This window comes from Chaetura pelagica, unplaced genomic scaffold, assembly GCF_000747805.2.
Source record: "Chaetura pelagica isolate M959 unplaced genomic scaffold, ChaPel_1.0 scaffold40, whole genome shotgun sequence".
Lineage (NCBI taxonomy): Eukaryota > Metazoa > Chordata > Aves > Apodiformes > Apodidae > Chaetura > Chaetura pelagica.
In genome coordinates, this window is record NW_009952160.1 from 1,439,582 (window position 1) to 1,461,991 (window position 22,410).

Sequence of the window (22,410 nt, forward strand, 5' to 3'; positions counted from 1 at the left end):
CCAAGATCATATAGATTCCAAAACAACACCATCAGTTCAGAAGGTCTTCTACATACGTTTAATTCTCATTTGCTTTGCTTGTGAACATATAGGTAGAAAGGAAGCTTGCTAATTTGACTAAAAATGGTTTCACTATCAGATTATTGTATGAACTGAAATCAAAGAAACCAATGAGAGGTTAGAATGCCTACTTTTTTTTTCCTTTACTCGTTTGAAGCAATTTAGGATATCTGCACTTACAATGAAAATTGTGTCATTTGTGTTGTAGTGTATTATGACGTTATTTTTCCATGTGGGTATCCTTGTGGAAGTCCCTCTTTCTTTTAGGTGATTCATAGAAAGGCATATTACTAACCTGCTGCTTAAGCAATTTTTATTTAGTGCTTCAATGAGTTGCAAAATTTCATAGTTCAGTTCTTCAGTAGATTTCTGCACATGCACATGTAGCTCTGCCATTTGGTGTTTACGTGTGTTTAAACCACATGAACTTATTTTTCGGTATTCTATGTATTTAAAAGGACCTACTAAAAGAATCCACTTAAAAGTGATTTTTATGTAAAGTCTCCATGTGAATCATGCGAGGCAATACATTTTTTTCTCTTAAGTCTGGGGAACTTTTAGGTCTTTGGTGTTTATAAGTTCTTCACCAGATTTTCATAGGACTTGGTCACCTTTCCAGTCACCACTGACTTTTACTACTGAGTCATGGTACCTCCCTAAGTGTCACATTATGCTGTAGAAATGAGAGGGAGCCTTTTGCATTCAGCATCACAAATTATTATTATTTTTTTTAATTTATTTTTTATGTTTACATGGCTCTCAGATACTATGGCTTCGTTACTGTAGTACGCCATATCTAAACTTCCATTTTGCCAAGTAGTGGTGACTTCACTGTGTTGAAGGCCTTTAATGTCTTCCTTATCTAAACAGTGGACACTGGCACATTGAAAATTTTTTTTAAGTTAATACCATTATTAAGACAGCAATATCTTAAAGAAAAGAGTGTGCCAGCTTTGTGTAATTGAATTGTTACTTGGAAATATTAACATACTAGAAATTATTTTTTAATATGTAGCATAACTATACTTTTTATTATTAAACTGTTGTAATGTTCTTTTCATTTCTGTTTCTCCCAGAGTTCATAATTCAAAGTAGTAGAATCATAGAATAGTTAGAGTTAGAAGGGACCTTAAAGATCATTGTGTTCCAACTGCCCTGCATGGGCAGAGACACCTCCCACTAGATCAGGTTGCTCAGAGCCCCATCCAACCTGGCCTTGAACACTTCCATGAATGAAGCTTCCACAACTTCGGGCAGCCTGTTCCGCTGCCTCACTACCCTCACACTAAAGAATTTCCTCCTAATCTCGTAACCTAAATCTCTCATCTTTCAGTTTAAAACCATTACCCCTTGCTACCCCTGCTGTTACCCCCTTCTCACTGCATGCCCTTGTAAAAAGCCCCTCCCCAGCTTTCCCGCAGGCCCCCTTCAGGTACTGGAAGGCCACTATGAGGTCACCCCAGAGCCTTCTCTTCTTCAGACTAAACAACCCCAACTCCCTCAGCCTCTCTTCATAAGAGAGCTGCTCCAGCCCTCGGGTCATCTTTGTGGCCCTCCTCTGGACATGCTCCAACAGGTCCACATCTTTCTTGTGTTTTGGGCTCCAGAGCTGGACACAGTATTCCAGGTGAAATCTCACCAGGGCAGAGTAGAGGGGCAGAATCACCTCATTTTATCTGCTGGCCACACTACTTTTGATACAGCCCAGGATGCAGTTGGCCCTCTGGGCTGCAACTGCACACTGGTGTCTCGTGTCCAGCTTTTGATCCACTAGTACCCACAGGTATTTTTTCCACATTGCTGTTCTCAAGTGTGTCCTCCCCCAGCCTTGAGGGAGGTTGGTTAGTACTTGGAGAACTTTTATGAAAAGAAGCCAGATTTTATTCAGATTTCATATATGTACCAATACTGTTGTGTTATCTTAGCAATGATTTTGTAGCATTTCTCCATGCATACAAATGCTTAACTATTCAGTAATCTTCAATCCAGTATTGTAAATTGTGGAGGCGGTCAACTAGGAGTGTTGGTTTATTTCTTAAACCTTTGGTAGTGACGGGTACTTCATTTGGCTTGAATCTCATGCTAATTTTTATGGCTTTTACAACACAGGATTTTTTAAATAGCTTTTTTTGACCCTCTCTTTAGAAGACTGCTGTAAGCCTGGATGTGCTATTAAGAGAACAACTACACATATGTGTTTTATAATTTTATTTTTCAGTTGACTTTAAGCCTCATGCCAGCATGGACACTGTCCATCACATGTTACTCTTTGCATGTAATGAACCCTCCTCTACTGAAAAGTACTGGTAAGATTTGCAGCTTGTTTTGTTGTTGCATCAAACATTTATTGTGTTAATTGCTTCCTCATAAACCTTTTACAGTGTCACAATTTCTTGGAAAAGTAGAAAAATACTGAAGAAGAAGGAAATGTGTAGCATTTCATGCCTTCTACACTTGAAGTGTCTAGATTTTTTACTGACTCCTCTGTAAGGTGGAGAAAAAGGTCTATTTTCTGATTCTTCATGACTAATAGACTATGTCTGAGTAGGAGACGAGAGCTGTAGTGGGCAGGGTACTACTGTAAACACAGAAATCTCGGCTTCCTCTATAATTGGCTGCTTTTCTGTGTATTGTACCAGGTGTCCAGAAGGAAAATGAGTTAAGGGTAAGCTGAAGAAGATTCTCTCTGGTATTTGACTTGCCATTCAAAATGCCTAAGTAGCGAGGGCAGAAGGAAGGGACCATTTCTGTTTAACATCTTTATTGATGATCTTGATAAGGACATAGAGTGTATTGTCAGTAAGTTTGCAGGTGACACCAGGTGAGGCAGGAGTGTTGATCTGCATGAGGATAGGGAGGCTCTACAGAGAGACTTGGACAGATTGGATGGTTGGGCTGATGTTAATGGTCTGGGCCTCAACAAGGCCAAGTGCCAGGTCCTGCACTTGAGCCACAACAACCCTGTGCAACCCTACAGGCTTGGGGAAGTTTAGCTGGAAAGTGTCTGGCAGAAAAGGACCTGGGGGTTCTAACTGACAAGCAGCTGAAGATGAGCCAGCAGTGTGCCCAGGTGGCCAACAAAGCCAGTGGCATCCTGGCTGGTATTAGAAACAGTGTGACCGGGAGAAGTAGAGAGATGATTGTCCCCCTGTACTCAGCGCTGGTGAGGCCACACCTGAAGTGTTGTGTCCAGTTTTGGGCACCTCAATTCAAGAGAGATATGGAGGTGCTGGAGCAAGTACAGAGGAGGGCAACAAAGCTGGTGAAAGGCCTAGAGAATAAATCTTATGAAGAACACTTGAAGGAGCTGGGAATGTTTAGTTTGAGAAAGAGGAGGCTGAGGGGAGCCCTCATCAGTCTCTGCAGCTACAGGTTATTGTAGAGAGGCTGACGCTGGTCTCTTCTCACAGGTGATTAGTGACAGAACAAGAGGGAATGTCTTCAAGCTGCAACAGGGGAGGTTTAGACTGGACATTAGGATTTTTTTTTTTTCACAGAAAGAGTGATTAGACACTGGAATAGGCTGCCCAGGGAGGTGGTTGAGTCACCATCCCTGGATGTGTTTTAGGGCTGTTTGGATGTGGTCTTGGTGGATATGGTTTAGGGGAGAACTTTGTAGAGTAGGGATGATGGTTGGACTCAGTGATCCCAAGGGTCTTTTCCAACCTGAATCGTTCTATGATTCTATGAAAGTCCGGAGGAGTATGCAAAGAGCAGAGATCTGAGGAGTCAGTAAGCTCTTCTTTCTACACCATCCCCTATACCTTCTCTCCCAAATTTTTACCACGGTAAAAAGTAGTTGTTACTACACTACTGTATAGTATGCTGTTGTAGTCTGTTCTGTGATACTCATTCTGTTCAGTATGTTATTATATTTTGCATATAAAGAAGCTGTGAGTTTCAGTGATTGGTTATTTTTTTTGTTCGTACATTTATACTTTCTGCTAGCTTCCTGCTTTTAAATCTGTTCATCAGTTATCTTATTAACTCTTCTTTATTAGCTTCTCTGGCTTTGTTTTTTTCTGAAAACTTGGTGTTTCAAGATCAGCACTCATGGCTAAATGGTTGACCATTTTTTAAGCATAATGAAAGAGCAATGTGTGTGTCTCATTTTTCTCCTGCAGTCATTCCCCTCTATTGGCTAGTATCTCAGGAGGAGTTTGGAACAGCCTGTGTAGGTTTTATTGTCTAGCTAATGTGCTCCTGAAAGATACTGTGGCATAAAGGAAGGCTAGCTGGACCAGAGTGTGGTGGTGAACCTATGACTGCATTTGTGGATTCTGCTGTTGTTTCTCCTAACCAATCTTTTCAACAGACTTCCAGACTGTGCAGATCAGTACTTGTTTAGATTCCTGAAGTCTTTCAGGTTTTTTAGATTGTAGTGGTGGAAATCTGCACAGCTTTTACCTGAAGCTGTATGAATAATTAGTTGTGAAACATTTAGTTTGTCCAGAAGTGAGTTTTGCATGTCCATTGGGACATGTTTGGAGGGAGAGATGACCAAGCTACTGGTTGTGAAGGTCCAGAAATATGTGTTATGAGCAAAATTAATGAAAAGGAAGAAGTGGCATGTTCCTTATTCTCTTGGTACTCTGATGACTATGGTAATGCTTTCTGTCAGAAGAAAACACAACAGCCTTTCCAGGTTCTCTGGGATCCCAGAAACATGTAACCTACACTCTGGAAGAAGTGGTTTTCCCTGGGAGAGCAGCCATGAGCACATCAACATGTGTTCTGAGGGGTGGCACACATGGCTCAGGCATCCTCAACAGAAATGTTTGTGAGCCTGCATCTACTGGAAGTCCTTTATGCTTTTATACTCTTTCTCACACTGTTTGAGACTCTGTTTCCCCCAGCATTTAAGGTGACTGAAGCTGTGCTTTATTCATACAAATGTTTTCCCAGGCCTAATTTTAGCAGGAGTAATAAACAGAGAAAGGGCTGTACCATTTTGTGCAGAACTGAAACCTTGGCATGGCTATCAATCTTCATTGCACCTGGCTCTAATCAGTTGATGTAGTATAAACGGTTTTGGGTTGAGGCTTTCTACAAGTCATACTTCTGTATACTGCATCTGTGGAATGACTTCTACACTTGGTGTTCAGTGCCATGTTGCTTTGCCACTGAAGAAAGTACAAATTCACAGTAAGTAGCCCTTTTCCCTAATAGAAGATCAAGAGTGAGAAGTAGCTTCAAGGTGGGTGTTTGGAAAGCCCCTCAGTGTCCCTTCTTTTCTCGTCCGTGTATGTCATCCCATAGCCTACACTCACGTATAGCAGTTAGCACCCTCTCAGATACATTCCAGGTATATTTTGCTGTTTGTATGACTATTTCTGACAGGCCTCTTACAGATTTGATAGTGTGTATGTTTGTTAGTTCTTGCAGATTCAATGTATCTAGAGCTTAACAGTCTTTGGAAGTCTTTTGCACTCTACCCACCCTTACTCTTCCCTGCAATGTGTTAGCAGCAGATGCTAGGGACAGCTCTTGAGCTCATCACTAAAAATGTTTGTGATCTGTTTGTGGTCTGTCAATTGTAAAACACTTCTGTTCTTTTTTTTCCCTAAGTATGTTGAATTTTTGGTTTGGTTTTATTCTGGTGTTGTTTTGTGCGTTTTTGTGTATGCACATGTGTAGTGGAATAAAAATTAACTTAAAGCAGTGAGCTTGCATTAAGTACACAAAGGAGCATGAGTCCCTCCTAGCTGTTGGGGTATATAAAGCTTCCTGTGACCTTTTCTTTGTTAATGATTTTCATATGAATTTTACAATTCTGAATTAAAGCTTTCCTGTCTTGTGTTTTTTTTTTTCTGCTTTGTCTGTGAGTCCTGTCCCTCTGTGTAAATGTGACAACCACTGATTGTCATTACGTTGGTCTTGAGCTAATAGTGCTACAAATTTTCATATAGTTAACTCTCACAAAATTCTCTCCTTTATTTTTTTATGACTAGCTACTTGGCTGGTGGGGGGGTGAATAGATAGAGGACATAATGATATCTGGGAAGGCAGTCTACAGGAAAAGAGCTATGATTAATCAATATACATCCAAAAATGTCTTCACAGATCTTAAAATTAGTGCTTTTGCACATAATTTACCTGCTCTTTTCTTTTTTTCAAAATTAAAAAATTATATTCCCTTTTGTTTTCTTTCCTCATATTTTTAGGGACTGTGATGAAGGAACATGCAGAGACAAATCTAACATTCTGTATGCCTGGGCAAGAAATGCCCCACCCACCAGGCTACCCAAAGGTATTATGCCTTTAATGTGAAGTTCTTGTGTACAGGAGTTAGGGAGAGAAGAGGATGTGGAAGTAAACATCTAGCATATCTAGGATCATGCTAGAATATTTTTATTATTTCTAGTGGATGGAAACTGTTCAAGCACCAGCCTCGCAAACTACGATTATGCTAGCTAATATACTCATACTAGCTAATATAGTTGGGGTTTTGTGTCATCCTGTTTACTATAAAGTGAGGGTTTTCACTAGGGGGAAAAGGAGAAGTAACGATCATAATATAATGCTTTATTTTTATATAGCATTAATCTTGCATTTCCTACAATATGTTAATGGAAAGTGCTGTTTATGTATCTTTCAGCAGCGCACAAACTGCATTAAAATTTTCTGTGTGTTTGGCAAAGCTAAAACACATTCAAAATAAACTTTGATTTTATTATTATTTTTTTTGTCTTAATGTATTTGACAATTTTATCTGTTTTCATTTCTTGATGCTTTGACACATACAAATTTTCTTGTATGATAGATGACTTTGCTGAATTCAATCAAAATATTTTAAGGTGCTTGGAGTGATATGTCTGGAAGACAGTGAGAAGTGGTGCTTTCTAATAACCATTCAGGGTCCTATAAATGCATGCTGTCTGTATAGCCTCCGTTTGAAAATATTTTGAATTCTAAAGATTTTTTTATTTATCTGTCATTGCCTTCTTTCCTAACCAGGAGCGGTGCAGAGTATCATGAAGAGGTTCTTTTTAACAATCCAATTACACACTTGCAAGCATGAATGTTATTTGATTTGGTTATCAGAATGTCAAGCTACAAAAATGTTGGTTGGAGGCTTCTGTGGAAGCCTAGTATTTGCTTCACTGTTAAACCACAGCTAGTAATATTTTCTTGTCTCTAAGCAATCCATAAATATTTGTAGAGGGGTTTGTAATGATATTATATTTGTGCACAGAGAGGCTGCAGTCCAATTTATAAGTAAGCTTTGCCATGGGCAGTGTTTAATCCAGTGGGATTTACTGACTGAATTGGAAGAAATTGCTTTCTCTGCTCAGTTTGAAGAGACTTCATTGTAGAATTGGTTTAGAGCAATCCCTGATGGTAGTATTTTGTAATTTCATTATTTCGAATTCCGCCATTTTTTCTGTGCCAGTGCTTGCTTCTTTCAAAAAATAGCATAACTTTGTAATTCCCCCAAGATTTTTTTCACATTAAATATTAATTTGCATCTCCAAACATTTCACTGCAGTTATTCTTAGTAAGTCAGTATTTGTCAGTTTGTACCGTTTACAGGTTGCATGAAAAATGAAAGTTCTACCAAATCCTACGAGGATGGCAAATCTTGTTGTTTTTTATTTTCTTTTTGATATATAGTTGTGTATATATACATCAAATCTGTATTAATATTCTTGGATTGAGAGAATTCTCCTCTTAAAGCAGATATCTACTAATTAATGGCTAAGATTCTTAGTCTTTTGGGGAACATGTCTTGTGACATGTTCTTTCCAGTTTTCAGGATACTGTCTTTTTCACTGGTCTTTTTCACTGGTGTCTTGGCGAAGTTTTCTACTCCTTCACTCTAAACCATTATAGTGATTTGTACTTTTAGACATGGTCAGGTATCTTGCAATTTATTGTTTCTGAAACCAGTGCATTTTCCTTCTCTCAGGTGTCGGATTCAGAGTTGGAGGAGAAGCAGGTGGCAGATTTTTTGTGCTCCAGGTACACTATGGGGATATTAGTGCATTTAGAGGTATGTATTTTGGAAATTTGTTTTGTAAGTTATATCAGTTACAGCATCATTTATATTACCCTTGGAAATTATTTTTGCTGACAGTGCCACTCAGAGAGGTGAAGATCAGTGAGCACATTTATAATAAACTGCGTGTATTAACTTCTTTCTAAACTTGCTATATATATATGCTTGAAAGGTGGACAGCTTCTTTTCTTCAAAAAATGTAGAGCAAATTACTTACAGTAATGAAGAAGCAGGTTAGTAATTTTAAGTGTAGGTAGAAACTTATTTTTCCCTGTATAATTCAGTACTTTTTTAAGGAAGTTGAAACAAATACTTGTTAATATCCTTAACCTGTAACCTTACTTGAATAGCTGGTGAGAAAGATTGCATACACTGGCCAGTCAATCTGTGCTTGGAAAAAGTAGAAAGTAGTGGAGACAGTGTCTTTTGATATTAAAAAAAAAAAAAAGAAAAGAAAAGGAAAAGAAAGAAGAATTCTCAGCTATTTTTACAGGTATTTCTGAAGTTCAGGAATTACTTAAAGGGCGTTTTTTTTCAGGAGTAAGATGTCTGTTGATAACTGTCAGTTGTCAAATTTTTATTTTTGTATTTATTAGTTTGTATGTAAGCACATACTGTTGTAATACAAAACAGAGTTTTCCTACTGTTTTCCTTTTGCCCTAATAGCGTAGTCCTCCTGGTTCTTTTGGATTCATGACTAGGCTGTTTGGAATCAACATTTGTTGTCTGTGATTGAAAACTAGTGCTTTTTCAGGCATGGCATAAGTTCAGTTTTTCTTTCCATCTTGGCCAGCACTAACTGCATCTTGACTTTGTCATTTTTCCTTTATCTACTCCCACTTACTCTTCTTCAATTTGTCCTGTCCTTTCTCTCTCCTTTAATCTTTTCTCCTCTTTCTTTAGCTCTCCCTCAGCCACTCCCTGCAAATGAGGTGAATGTATTGATGTTGGGTATTTTTGTTTGGGGTTTTTTTTAATTATTTTTTTGTTTTGTTTTTTTGCTTTAAATTTTTAAGATGTTACTTTAAAAAAAACCACAACAGTCAGACCATGTTTTAAATGTGTTTGAAAGACTGTATTTTAAATTGGAGAACTTTTATCCTAAAGTTCAAGTGAATTTTTCGGTGTATGTTATTTTTCTGTACAAGCATGTATGTTTGCATAAAAATGGTATAGAAGAATGTCTGTAATTATATTGACTATCTCTTATTTTCTAGAATATATTGTTTGTTTGGCTGTTTTGTAGTACAGACAAAATGTAAGTGACTTAGTGGAAGTAACTGGTTGACCAGTTTTGCATTTTTGCGTACATGTGCATAGTCTTAAAATACTTGTACTCTAATTGGAAGTGAACTTTGTCAGCACTCTGCCAAGGCCATAATCAGTACATTATACAGAATATAGGTACCAAACTCCTTGTGTTTGAGGCAATACCACATGTAGCTTAACACAGACAGTCGGAAATTCCATATGCATTGAATGTGTGTGGGGTTTTTTTAAGATTATCAGTTGAATTTTCACATGTTCATCATACTTGGTCTCAAAATGCTTGGCAAGCATTCAGTGCAACTACAGCAGTGGGTAGTCTTGATGAATGAGCTACTGTTCTAATTTTTCTGTGTACAGCAAAGAGTTTACTTTTTTGTTGTTATTTGTAAAGGTAAAACTGTGATGTACTGATTCAGATTTTTAAATACAGAAGCGTTTGTTGGGACACACAGAGTTAGAGAAACTAAGAATTCTTAGATGACATGATGATGAGCCTTATGAGAACCTAGTGAAATTGGATTAGTGACTTTTTCACTTCCGTAACATATGAACTGATTTGTGCATTTTGTAAAAATAATAACTGCTTACTTTGTGAATACTGAAAGTAAGATCTAGTAATGATAGTGGTAAAAATCAAACTGAGTATTATCCCTTAATAATGAAATGTGATTAAAGTAGCTAATGTATGAAAAACTAAACTGATACTTTTTAATCTGTATAGTCTGCTTTCTCTCCTACTCTAGTCATTGTCCTTTCTTCTGTTCGAACACACTGCTTTTTTCAGTTTCATCAGCTACTGATGAGAGGAAAATCTCTCCCCAAGTTGCCACCTGTGAGCAGTTCCCTAGCTATTCTGTTCTCTTTCTTACCTGAAGTGTATACTGTTAGAGAGTGTTTTTTCAGCATTTTCTGTTTACTTGCTTTGGAGGTATATCCATCTTCTAACTATGGCTGGTTTTGGTATAAACATAAGAAAAGGAAACTTAATTGAAAAAGAACAAAAATTGAACTTTCAGATCACCAACTAAAACTGAGTAATTATCAGGACAATGGTATTTTTAAATTAAAATGTCCAACAGGTTATGTAATGGTGACACAGTACATTAACAAATTAATTAACTATTTTTACTGTCTTTCTAGGATATCCATTGTTAAACAGGACCTTTGCATTGATATCTTAAGTTCTTCTGTTGACTGTATTAAAAAGGTTTCTGGTTGCTTCATTTTTAATTGCTACAATAACTGCTTCTCCACAAATTTTTCATTTTTCTAACTTTCAAAATACAAATTTGTTTGAAGCAAACCAACTTATTCTGCTGTTGTAAAAATTACATTGTTTCATCTCTCAGGTGCTATTTCATAAAGATCTACAATTTCTAGTGCCAAAAAAGCAGCTAGGTTTCAATTCACCAGAGTTTTTATCTGTATTAGAATTTTGCTAGAAATGCAGCACTGTGATGTTCAGGTTTGTGCAAATTTGAATAAAGTGGCCACAGTATGAAAGTTTTACTGCAAAAAATAAGATTAAAACTTCCATTATCTCTTCCATTACTTTTTATACAGCAGAAGGGTGTTACTAATATGGAATAATTTCACATGAGTTCAGTTGCTAGTTATAGTTGTTTTGTGATTTGTACAGATAAACACAAGGACTGCTCTGGTGTAACTTTACATCTCACACATCAAAAGTAAGTATCTTTAAAACTACTTACCTGTTAGAATCATAGAATCATTAAGGTTGGAAAAGACCTGCTAGATCATCAAGTCCAGTCATCAGCTTTACACTCCTGTGACCACTGAACTCTCTCCCAAAGTGCCACGTCTACCCATTTTTTAACACCTCCAGGGATGGTGACTCCACCACCTCCCTGGGCAGCCTGTTCCAATGCCTCATGAGTCATTCTGTGAAAAAATGTTTCCTAATATCCAATCTGAACCTCCCCTGGCACAGCTTGACCCAATATTCTCTTGTCCAATTGCTAGTCACAAGGGAGAAGTGGCCAACACCTGCCTCACTCGAACCTCCTTTCAGATAGTTGTTGAGAGCAATGAGGTCTCCCCTCAGCCTCCTCTTCTCCAGGCTGAACAGCCACAGCTCCCTCAGCATCTCCTCATAAGATCTGTTCTCCAGACCACTAATCAGCCTAAGTTGCTCTGCACCCTCTCCAGCACCTCAATGTCCTGCCTACACTGCAGTGCCCAAAACTGCACACAGTGCTCGAGGAGCAGCCTCACTGAGGATCAGAGTATGGGCACGATCACCTCCTTGGTTCTGCTGGTCACACTATTTCTGATACAGGCCAGAATGCCATTTGCCTTCTTTTTAATTGCTCATACATTTGTTGAAAGGATAACATAATAGAAAAATCTCACCTGAATTTCCAAATTTAACTAATATGACATGGCATATTTAAGTCTAAATCTTTCTACACAAAGACTTGAAGACTTGAAAACTGAACTTTACTTGTTTTACTAGTGTAAAAGATTCCAACCAATTTTTTGACTTTGACCTATTCTCTTCAGCTGCACTTGATGAGGAAGACCTTTTCCTGGGTCTCTTTAATTTTGTTTTTTTCTTTGCTTTTTCTTTTTTGTTTCTTGTGTTTGTTTTTTTCTCCTCATTTGAATTCTTTTTTTCACTCATGGCTTGCAGTTTCTAGTTCTGCTTCCTCACTGTCTTCACTGCTACTACGGCTAAGATGGTAGCCACACTTCCTGCATCCTGCTTTTATGTTATCCTTATTTCCACCAGAGCTTGGGCTCATTCAGCTTTTTTCCAGACAAACACTCATGTTTGAGAGAGCGATCCCCACCTAATTGTGTAATTATGTAAATAATAATTTTGTTAAACTCCAAATACTTTGTAGAAGGTGCTTTGAAAATTCAAGCACAGTGTGAATAAAGGAGGGAAGGGGAAGTGCTGTGTAACAGTTTCTTTCTCAGTAGACCAGTTTCAGACATAATCCAACATTTAGTGATGTTAAGTGGTATGGCATATTGTGTCACTTGCAGTTGGGTTTTATAAAGGACTTGTTTAGCAAAGCTTGGGTTTTGAATTGCAGGCAGCCTTTGATTGCTGGAATGTATCTCATGATGTCTGTGAACACTGTAATACCACCAGGCGAGAAAGGTGAGTACTGATTCTACAAAGTGACTATATAATTTCAGCATCAGATTAAGTTTGCTGCTCATTGCAGAAGAAAATTTTACAGAGATTTGCTGAATTATAGATGGACAAATGAATTGCTTAATTAAACAGATGATGAAAAATATTACTTATGAATTTAAAATTATGTAATATTTCCCCATGACTTCATCTATAAAGGTGATCAATGTTGTAGAAAATAGTGTTGTACAAAACAATAATGATCTTTGCAATACTGAAGCTTCTAGGATTCCCAAGAGTATTTCTTTGATCTATTTTAGTCTTAATATTTTACAAAAAAAACCCTACCTATTTCCTTATTCTTCCCTCCCTGCAAAAAAAACCACAAGATTTTTGGACTCTTCTTCATCTGCCTTTGTTATTCATGCTATTTGTGATTTACAAACAGTTCAGTTTAAATAAATTAATTTCTACTAGTAAGGAGCTGCTCTTCAAAAATTTTATTCCAATGTTTCAACTTGGTTGAAACATCAAAAAGCTGGAAACCATTGTAAAAGAATGAACAATTTCTATTCAGAATCCTGCACAGGGGATTTTGTCTGAAACTCAGCTTGGATAGTCCCAATATAATTTTTTTGAGCTAGCATGGAATATTCTGTTTTCAGGAGTTGAACACTGACCTTAAATTTTCTTTTGCTAAACCAGAATTTTAAATTAAATATCCCTGAACACCGTTTTTCCCACTTACAGTTAGCAGGCTGTGGTGGTCAAATGCTTAAATGATTCTGTTAGGTGAATTCAGCAACTTAAAATATTTTTAAATTTAAATTGAAACAACATATTTTACTCATCAATATGAAAACATTTCAAACTGATCCCCCCCTCCACACTGAAATGTTTCATCAGTGCAGAAGTCTACTTTTTCACCTGGAGGAGTAAGGGTAAGAGGAATGAAAACAGTTCTGTGCCTGTCACTGACTGTCTTCTCATGTTCGATCAAACTTGCAGTTTTTAAGTGAAGCATGAAAGTTTTTTTAAGAGGAAAAATGCAGCATGTCCCAATATACCTCTCAGTAGAGGCATCTGCAGAGGAATGTCTTGGTAGGCTCTTCATTAGTTACTGTTACTGCACCTAATACAAGCACTAGTCTGCGCACATTGTCTGTACAGCACTTCTCTGCCAGAGTCTGCATCTAACCCTAAGTCTTTAAGACTGGGCCTAGAGCTGTAAGATCTTAAAATCAAGCCTTCATTATAAATGATATCAGTTTAGAATTATATAATTTTATTTTAATTTTCTCCTGATTAACTATTTACCATAGCTATGTTGATTTTAAGTGTCCCTCAACAGTCTATTAGCAAATGTATTATTTTACTTCATTAAATAGCAGTAGTGTATGCTGGAAGAAATGCTACTGAGCCCCACTTTCTGGGTACATCATCACAGAAAGGAATGTCTTGAGATAGGTACTTCAAATCTGTAAGATACTATCTAGTGTCTTTTGAAATTGTCTGTTATTGAGTGTTGGTATACCTTTTGTAAACTGCCTTCAAACTGAATGAAGCACAGTAGTGTAACTTTTCACTGTTAGATAAATAATGTGTTTTTCTTTGTTTATTGCCATCATGTTTTAACAGTGGTTAATGCAGACATTGCCTGCCGCTACAAAAGGTTTCCAATGCACCTTTTTGCCTACAGAGTTCATACGCACAGACTAGGTAAGGGTTTAATTGCAATATAAGAATATTCAATATATAACAATATGTTGACAGCTATTTTTTAGAAGTGTATCTCATGTTCACATACATAATGGTATGTTGCAGGTAAAGTAGTGACTGGATACAGAGTGAGAAATGGTCAATGGACGCTGATTGGTAGACAGAGTCCACAACTACCACAGGTTGGTTGTTTTTTTAATTCTAACTTCAATTTTTAATAATCTGTAGTTAAAACTGAGAAGCCGAATTGGCAGTCACGTACCCAGAGATTTGCGTCATGGTGTTTCCACTGGCACGTGTTGATGTGCCAAGTGAATGGGAAGTGAATACTGCCAGGTATTGTCTTGATTACATTATGATGCAAAAACTGTTCTGAAATTACTTTTCAGGTCCTGTTCTTGTGTGTGTGTATATTGACTTAAATAATGCAAGATACTTTCATTAATTTTTGTGAATCATCCTCTCTTTCAGGCATTCTATCCAGTAGAACATCCTGTAGATGTTGGCTATGATGATATCTTTGCAGCTAGATGTGTGTTCAGTGGTGAAGGCAGAACTACAGAGACACATATAGGGTATATTTTCTCTGTTTTCTCCGTTCCCTAACCATTTTTTCTCAGGGTATTGGTTATGCATAGAAATGTATTTGTTTCATGTCTTCTTCCAAGGTAATTCTAACAAACTGTTAAATTTGGTGAGAATGGTCTATTTTGCGGTACAGATTAGATATTTAATTCAAAACAGCGTTCATTGGCTTTACTTATGTGAATCATCACTTTGCTGCAGTGTTCAGAACATTTCTCAGTTTAAGCTATGTTGCCAAACACCTTGCTCAGATATTGGACTGTTCTGCACTTAAAGAAGGATTCAGAATAAAAATTTTTTAAAATTAAGTTTTTCATAAGTTGAAAATAAAATAATAAATATTAAAAATTTCTCTTCATTGTTTCAGAGAAAAAAATTATGTAAACTTACAATATTCTAATAAATTTTGATCCATCATAAAATTTAACCTTAAAACACTTTCATAAGTAGTTACTCATATTATGCTTATTCTAGTACCACCAATTACCTTTTTTTCAACACAAAAATATACAGGCTTTTCTGAAAAAAAAATGAAAAAATAAATTACTAGTAATGATAAATAGGAAAATTTGAACTGTGTTTATCAGTGATGGTATTCAGAAGAAGATGAAAGACAAGAGCTCTGCAAAATTGAGTTGACAAATACAATATTAATATTATCTTAGCTTGGTCCAGTTCTTTGAACCATAATTTACTACATATGTAGAGGTATGAGGATGACTCTGCTGAAGTCTCTCTATTCTCACAGTGTGTGTTGCATCTTTCCAAGAAGGCACTGAGCACCCTAAGATTGCATCTCAGTAGAGAGTTAAGGATTCAACATAAATGTATTACTTTTCACTGGACAGTTAAAATAATGATGAGTAGTATGATTTCTATGGGAAATTAATAGGAACAGAAATTTAAAAAGCAAGCAGATCTTTACATTTTTATTGCATAATTTCTATATAAGAATTTTGAGAAACAACGTTTAAGAATTTTAAACAAAAACTGATGCACGGTATGGAAGTATATATGCCTGGAAAATAATTATCACCATAATATAAAATGAGTGGATGAAAAGGAATGCTTTCACAACAAAGCTGGGCATATGGGAAGATGTACAACTAAATTAAATAAGGTGAAAGTGGTTTAAATCTTGGAAAATGTTGCCCTGGTCTTGCAGTTGTCTTGCTTGCATTCAGAATGACTTGTCAGTCCAAAAAAAAATTAAAATTCCAAATACAAACACTGAAAAATGGGAAGTGCAAATGTGAAAGGAAGGCTGTGAAGTAATACATATATGAAATTATCGTATCAAGTCTGCATGTTCACTTTTCCAGCCTCTATATTTAATTCTCTGCCTCTGTTTCTGTTTTTTCTTAAACTAGCTGAAAAAAAAAATAAAAATAATTGATTATGTGATTTATCTTTACAAAATCTCTGCTTTAGTGCAAGAGTTGGACTAGGTGATCTCTAGAGGTCCCTTCCGACTCTGACAATTCTGTGATGCTATGATTTTTCATCCTGCTTTCTCTCCTAGTCTGAGAAATTAAATTAATACGCTGAGGCATGTCTCTTAAATGTGAAGAGTTTTGCAAGCCAAGGTTCAGAGGGGAAATGTGATTTTGCTTGTGCAATTGACTACATACAATTTCAGGGTAATTACAGGAGAATAGACTTAATGTCCCTGGTGTAAAGAGCTGAGGCAGGAGCCATCGCTTCAAAAGCTTCATAAATTGTCTGTTTCAGCTAGATGTTCAGTTCAGGTTTAAAGTTTTGCAAATTAAAGCGTTCAGTTATCCTTTGTCAATTAAGAATGACATTAGCAGTTCCTCATTTAGAAAGCAAGATTTCTTCTAATTTTTGTTACAGACCAGTATGTACTCCATGAAAGCAGCCACTGCATTTTTATAACGGATAACTTAAAGATGTTTCAGTGTAAACATTAGAGTTAGTACAGTGTCAAGTAGCCTGCCAGTCTATGAGCTGTAAAAGAACTGGGACCCATTCAGTGTATAGATCATATCTTTATAAAGGGCCATTGGCCATGGTGACTGTTTGTTTTTCCAAGTTTGCAAACAATCCATTTGCAACATAATATATTGTTTAAAACTCTTAGCAGACAGAAAATAGTGCAGCCTTTATCTTTACTTTTTGAAGTGTGTTTAACAGGTGTTGTACCATCCAAGAGAAGGTTTATGTGCCTGTAACAAAACATTCCCATTCAATATTTAAGATTTTTTAACTGTATTCTCTTACTTTTCAATGCTGAATCCTTTTTTTCATTATGCTTCAATGTGTACTGTTAATAATATAAAATCTGCCTGTGGTTCTGGATATCTGTGGCAGTTGTGTGAAGGTGGTTAACAGGATATTAAAAATGTAATTTCTTTTCAACTTGGGCATTTTTACTCATTAAACTCCTTAACAAAACAGGAGTTCTAATATCTAATGGAAGGATTTGGGGTTTTCTTTGAATTTACTAAAACTGTTATTGACAGGGTAATTTTTTTAACTGTAACTGTTTAAAATTATCAACTTTGAAATATTTAGGCACAGTAAAATGTCAGGTGAACCAGAGTCTGTGTGCATTCCACATCACCTTTTCTACTGGAGTTTTAAAGAGGAGGCAATTACAGTGACAGGTGTTTGGAGTTTAACAGTGAAGTTAATGCTTTCTAAAAGCTTAAACAGAGCTTGCCAAGTTAGAGTCTAATTTTGTGGTCTCAAAAGGACGGTAAGTTTCAATATATGGAAAAATACTAGTTCCCCTTTTGAAACAGTCTCTTCTCCCATATTTGCCCTGTCTCCCCACTGGCTGATGTAATTATTGTTGCTATGGTGATTAAATGATTGCTGCAGGGTGCTTCTGGAGAAGTCAGCACTGGCGTCTCTTGCAAACAGCTAATAGGCCACCCCTGTATCTTTTTATGACTGTGGGATCACAAGTTAATTGTGAAAGCTGATTTTAAAATAATAATGTAAAACCTTTTATTTTGTGGTAAGTCCTAACTTATTCCATTTTCAGGATTGTAGCTATAAATAAGAAACGTCAACTTGTATGACAGAGAAAAGAAAAAAACAACAAACCACAAACAAAAAGATACCATATTTGCAGAAGGGCCCAGTATTGGCCTTCACAACGTAATGCTTTTCAGAGAAAAATCTTTCTTGCACCAGCTGTTTTTTCTATTGAAGACAGAATTATGTAGCTGTACAGAAAAGCCTCTTCTGTTTCAAATGCATGCATGGCATTTATGAAAAAATGAATTTTGCTGGCGTATAATCATTCCTTTTGCACTCACGTTTTCCTTACAGAAGCTTGTGATCAAGTTATTGTGAAGATGGCAGTGCTGTCTTCTCTGTAAGAGATATTTATGGTGTCTTAATATGTAAAGAAATTAAATTTTGCTGCATTAAAAACAGTGTAATTGGCCAATAAATGGATTAATTTGAATATGATGGCAAAAAAACCATCATAGGAGTAGCTTCTGAAATGAAACAGACATTATTTACAACAATTTTAGATTAGGTTTGTCACAGATTGACAGAGAAATATGTGAATGATACTTCAGTATTACTTCATCAGAACATAGACGTAGTTGATGACACACTGGTAAGTATGAGGACACCAGGGAAATGAGAAGGAAGAGCAATTTAAATAGTTAACACAATTTTCTGTAAAATTGGAACCAAATTATTAGGAATTTCTGAATAACCTACAGATTTTGTGCAAATTGGTATTCTCCAATATAAAAGTGAAAGAAGTTTTGACCTTGACTGCAATGAAGCTACTAAGTGTCCTAGTACGTGGCTTTTAAAAATTTAATTGCAACTTTTAAATATTCTGTTAAACAAGTTTGATGAATTGTAGCTAGAGTCAGCTCATTTTTTTCGTAACTGCTGCATCTGTTCTGTGTTGTCTAGGGGAACAGCCAATGATGAAATGTGTAATTTTTACATTATGTACTATATGGAAGCTAAGCATGCTGTCTCATATATGACCTGCACACAGAATGCAAACCCCGAGATGTTCAGTAATATACCACAGGAGGCAAATATTCCTATTCCAGTCAAGTCTGATATGCTAAAGATGGCACATGGGCATCATGAAGGTAGAAAAAAAACTTGTAGTCCATTTTATTTAAGTTTTTTTAATGATCGCTGATGTGTTTGTTTGTGTTGCATTGATACGCTAGATTTCCGTAAAAAGAAATTGCATCTCTGAATAACATTCAAACAGCTAATTTTAGACCATCATGGGATTCTGCTCTTGGTTTTGGTGATAGTCTTTTGTACACTTCTTCCTGTTTTCATTTTTCTGTTTCCAACATATTTTATAGCTACTTGACTTCTGTACCAAAAAGACAGACCTCTTTTCTATGCCAAATATGTTTCCAACATACTTGCTTTATCTTCTGTCCATTTCCTAGAAAGTTGAATCATAGCATTTCATTAGTTTTCTGGATCCCACTCCCTTATTACAGAAGGAATAAAATATTTATATTGAGCACTAGTAGGGATATCGGTTGTACCAGAAGTAATCTGACTGGTATGTCATGTTAGCAAAGTCCAAATAGTTTGGTTTTATTCCACTTGTATACTACTGCACTGTTTGGTTCAACCACTATAGATAGATAAAAATAGCAAATGTTCTTTGTAGAAGGCCTTTTTTTCCCCAGTAGGAAGGTATGCAATTCCATTCACACACAGTAGTTATCTTCATATCCTATATTCATTTTTCAGAAACCAAGGATATTGAGAAAAGTTCTTTGCTGCAGCAGGGTAAAAAAGAAGAGGAAGAGATTTTGGATCAAGGTATGTACTTTTTTATTTTTATGTCAAGTAATGGATTCACTAATGCAAAATACTGATAAATTTTATCCTGATTGTTAATGAGTTATGAAGCTTTTCATCTGATTATCTTTAATTTGTGTAATTAGCATTGTTTTATGTAGCTAATATGACTAAATGCTATATAAGAAATAAGAAAATATCTATCTGGAAGTGCAGTCCTAAAGAATGGACACAGAGAAGTAGTCCTGTAACTCTTCTGTATATACCTGTCTGCTATTAACCCTTCACCTGTTTCTCAGTTTGTATTGCTATGTATGTATTGGCAAATGATATATTCTTATGCTCCAGTATTGATTGTACATGCAGTGGGTTGCATACAGCTCATGTTTTATACTGAGTTGTTTTTTGTTGGATTTGTGTGCATGTGCATATACACATAACAACACATGCTAAAATGTGTGCAGTACTTAATTGCAGGAAAAAATCCGTGACTGTTACAAAGCTTCTAGAAATATGCTGAATGTTCTTTATGTTTCACAGATACATTAAAATAAGACTGTACTTTAAAGTTCCTGTGGATCATATGAAATTAGATAAATACTGGTTTAATAACAAGAGTTTTCTTGATGCTAAGGAGAAGGACCTCATCACCTACAGTTTCCAATTGTTTTCTTTGAACGCTGTTAAGGTTCAAGGACAAATAAATTAAAGACAAATTTCCTTTTGTCATTTATGAGAGCAAAGATTAAGCCAGTGCTTATAGTTTTTTATAAGATCTCACAAAACTGTTAGATTTTCTATATACAGTGCCGTTCTGCAGAGTGAAATAATTAAGTTACAATTACATAAAAACTAGCTTCTAGAGTGTAAGACCATCTTGACTGAAAGTACCTTAAACTACTGGAGACAATATTTACAATGCCAAAATCAAACTTATCTTAGTCAATTCAAGATGGATTTTTTTAAGAAAGAATGACAATTCTATTTTTAAGCTTATTCCAGAACAAAATGAGCTAGCTGCTTACAAATTTACATCAAGAGTTATGCTGACAAGCTGTTTCACCCTTATGTTACTAATAAGTGCATTACTCATTGTTTGGGGATCTCGCTATCTGTGTGTTTTATTAATTAATGTTTGAAACAAAATATTGAAAGAAGGCCCTGTTTTTTAAATCTTTTTCATTTGAATTTGAAATCTATTTCAAAGCCACATTTCTGCAATGCAGTCTCATTTGCTGAGACCGCTATTTACTTTTAATGTCCTTACCTAACATGTTTCTATGGAAACACACTGTATTGTTTTGTCCATTTGAACTTAGCTGGATGCAAGATGTGAAATACAAAAGCACAGTGGTTGCCGTGAGAGAATTCTGTTTCATTTTCTTAACTGGTAGTTTAGAATTATCCAGCCATTTACAGGAGCCTAGCTTCAGTTTTACACTGATACAGTTATAACTTCAGTGGAATTATTTGTGTGTGTGCAAAAAAAAAGGAAAAATCAGACTAGGTTTGGTTTTATTTTTGTCTCCAAAGAGGCAAAGTTGAGTGGCTGTTTTAGGAAGTGGGTTTTCATCCTACAAGCACATAAGCACCTGGAAAAACTGAGAGCTGAAAGTAGTCTGCTAAATTGTGACTGTAAAAATTGCAAACAAGCTTGAGTCTGGTTTTGTGGGGCAAAGTGTTATTATGTAATCGCGTTGCAGGTTTGTTCATCTCCTCAGGTGAGTTAAGCAGTATCACAAAAATTTGAACAAGGTCTTAGGACAATTCTAAGGTCTGGAGGAAGTGAGCAGTGAACCCTTAAGCTGCACAGAAGCAGATACATACTTTCACTGAGTTTAAAGTTGTGCATTTTTCTGTTTATGGTCTGTCATGATAGAGTGCATATGATAAGCATGTCTACAAAACAGAGATCTACTAAAACTTTGGCTTTGATTAGTTCTCTTGCTGCTGAACTGTCACTCAGTAAATTCAGCCTTTGATTTGTTCTGAAGGTAGTAGTTCAATTATTTTTCCATAATTCTGTGTTTCATATTGTGTGTTTTTTCCTCAACACCTCATTATGTTGTAGCAACTTCATTTTACCCTCCTCAATTTTAGGTAACTGAAGTAACTACTGTTGCTTCACTGAAGTTGAAATAGTTTTAAAATTGTTATAGTGCCCTGGAGGTACTTAAAAAGCTGTGGAGGAGGGTAAAGGCATAGTCAAAGAGACTGATTTTGACATATTAGTGAGTTTTTTATTCCTGAAAAAAAAACCTGCTGAAGCACAAAGTCCCTAGCAAAACATATTATTTGTGGGGTTTTTTTGTACGTCAATAGGAATTTCATTAAATTTTATTTGATTGAAATAGTACTGAAAAAAACTATTATCTGTTCATAGCATTCACCATGTCTGCTAGATGTCTCTTCTTTCCCTGTGGAATAAAGGCCTCAATGTGTTTCATTCTATTTGTTTAACAATTTCCTGGCTGTAGTCTGTGTCATAATATAGTGTAGTTTAGGTTTGTTTTGGTATGCAAGCAGTGAAGCAACCTTTACTGTTGAGAAAGTCAGCTGTTCTGGCACTTGAAAGTTGCATGGACTCAATAGCAGGGAGAAATTTCTCAATAGCAAGGGAGTAATATACAGGTGATGACAAATCAGATGTGCAATATTTAGTTTCTTGACCTGTGGCTCATTATTTGAAATCTCATTTTGTGTGCATTAAATGTAATAATGAGCTTACTTCAGAAGCAGAAATAAAGAAATTTAGAAGTTAGTACCAAAAAAAACAGCTTGTATATTTCTGCTTCTAATTATGGAATCTGAAGTGAGAGTCAAAATTGTGACTCTTGCTCCCAGTGTTGGTCAGTTGCACTGCCAATACTGTGGTTTTTTCTCCCACATCCCC

The 22,410-nt window shown here is 36.1% G+C and overlaps 2 protein-coding genes across 5 annotated transcripts in view; one reads left to right on the forward strand and one right to left on the reverse strand.

Moving 5' to 3' along the window:
- The window catches only part of PAM (peptidylglycine alpha-amidating monooxygenase), a 61,450-nt gene that overhangs the window by 6,238 nt on the left and 32,802 nt on the right, over positions 1-22,410 (forward strand). For all 4 annotated transcript variants that reach the window (XM_010007208.1, XM_010007209.1, XM_010007207.1 and 1 more), the window contains exons 4-13: positions 2,279-2,366; positions 6,225-6,310; positions 7,970-8,053; positions 10,968-11,016; positions 12,391-12,458; positions 14,073-14,153; positions 14,259-14,335; positions 14,625-14,728; positions 18,648-18,835; positions 19,467-19,538. In XM_010007208.1, the coding sequence (XP_010005510.1) occupies positions 2,279-2,366; positions 6,225-6,310; positions 7,970-8,053; positions 10,968-11,016; positions 12,391-12,458; positions 14,073-14,153; positions 14,259-14,335; positions 14,625-14,728; positions 18,648-18,835; positions 19,467-19,538 (897 nt within the window). The remainder of the gene's footprint in view (positions 1-2,278; positions 2,367-6,224; positions 6,311-7,969; positions 8,054-10,967; positions 11,017-12,390; positions 12,459-14,072; positions 14,154-14,258; positions 14,336-14,624; positions 14,729-18,647; positions 18,836-19,466; positions 19,539-22,410) is intronic.
- Positions 11,745-12,093, reverse strand: SREK1IP1 (SREK1-interacting protein 1). Its single transcript, XM_010007217.1, is given in 2 exon segments — positions 11,745-11,985; positions 11,987-12,093. Coding segments are annotated over 2 exon segments (348 nt in total).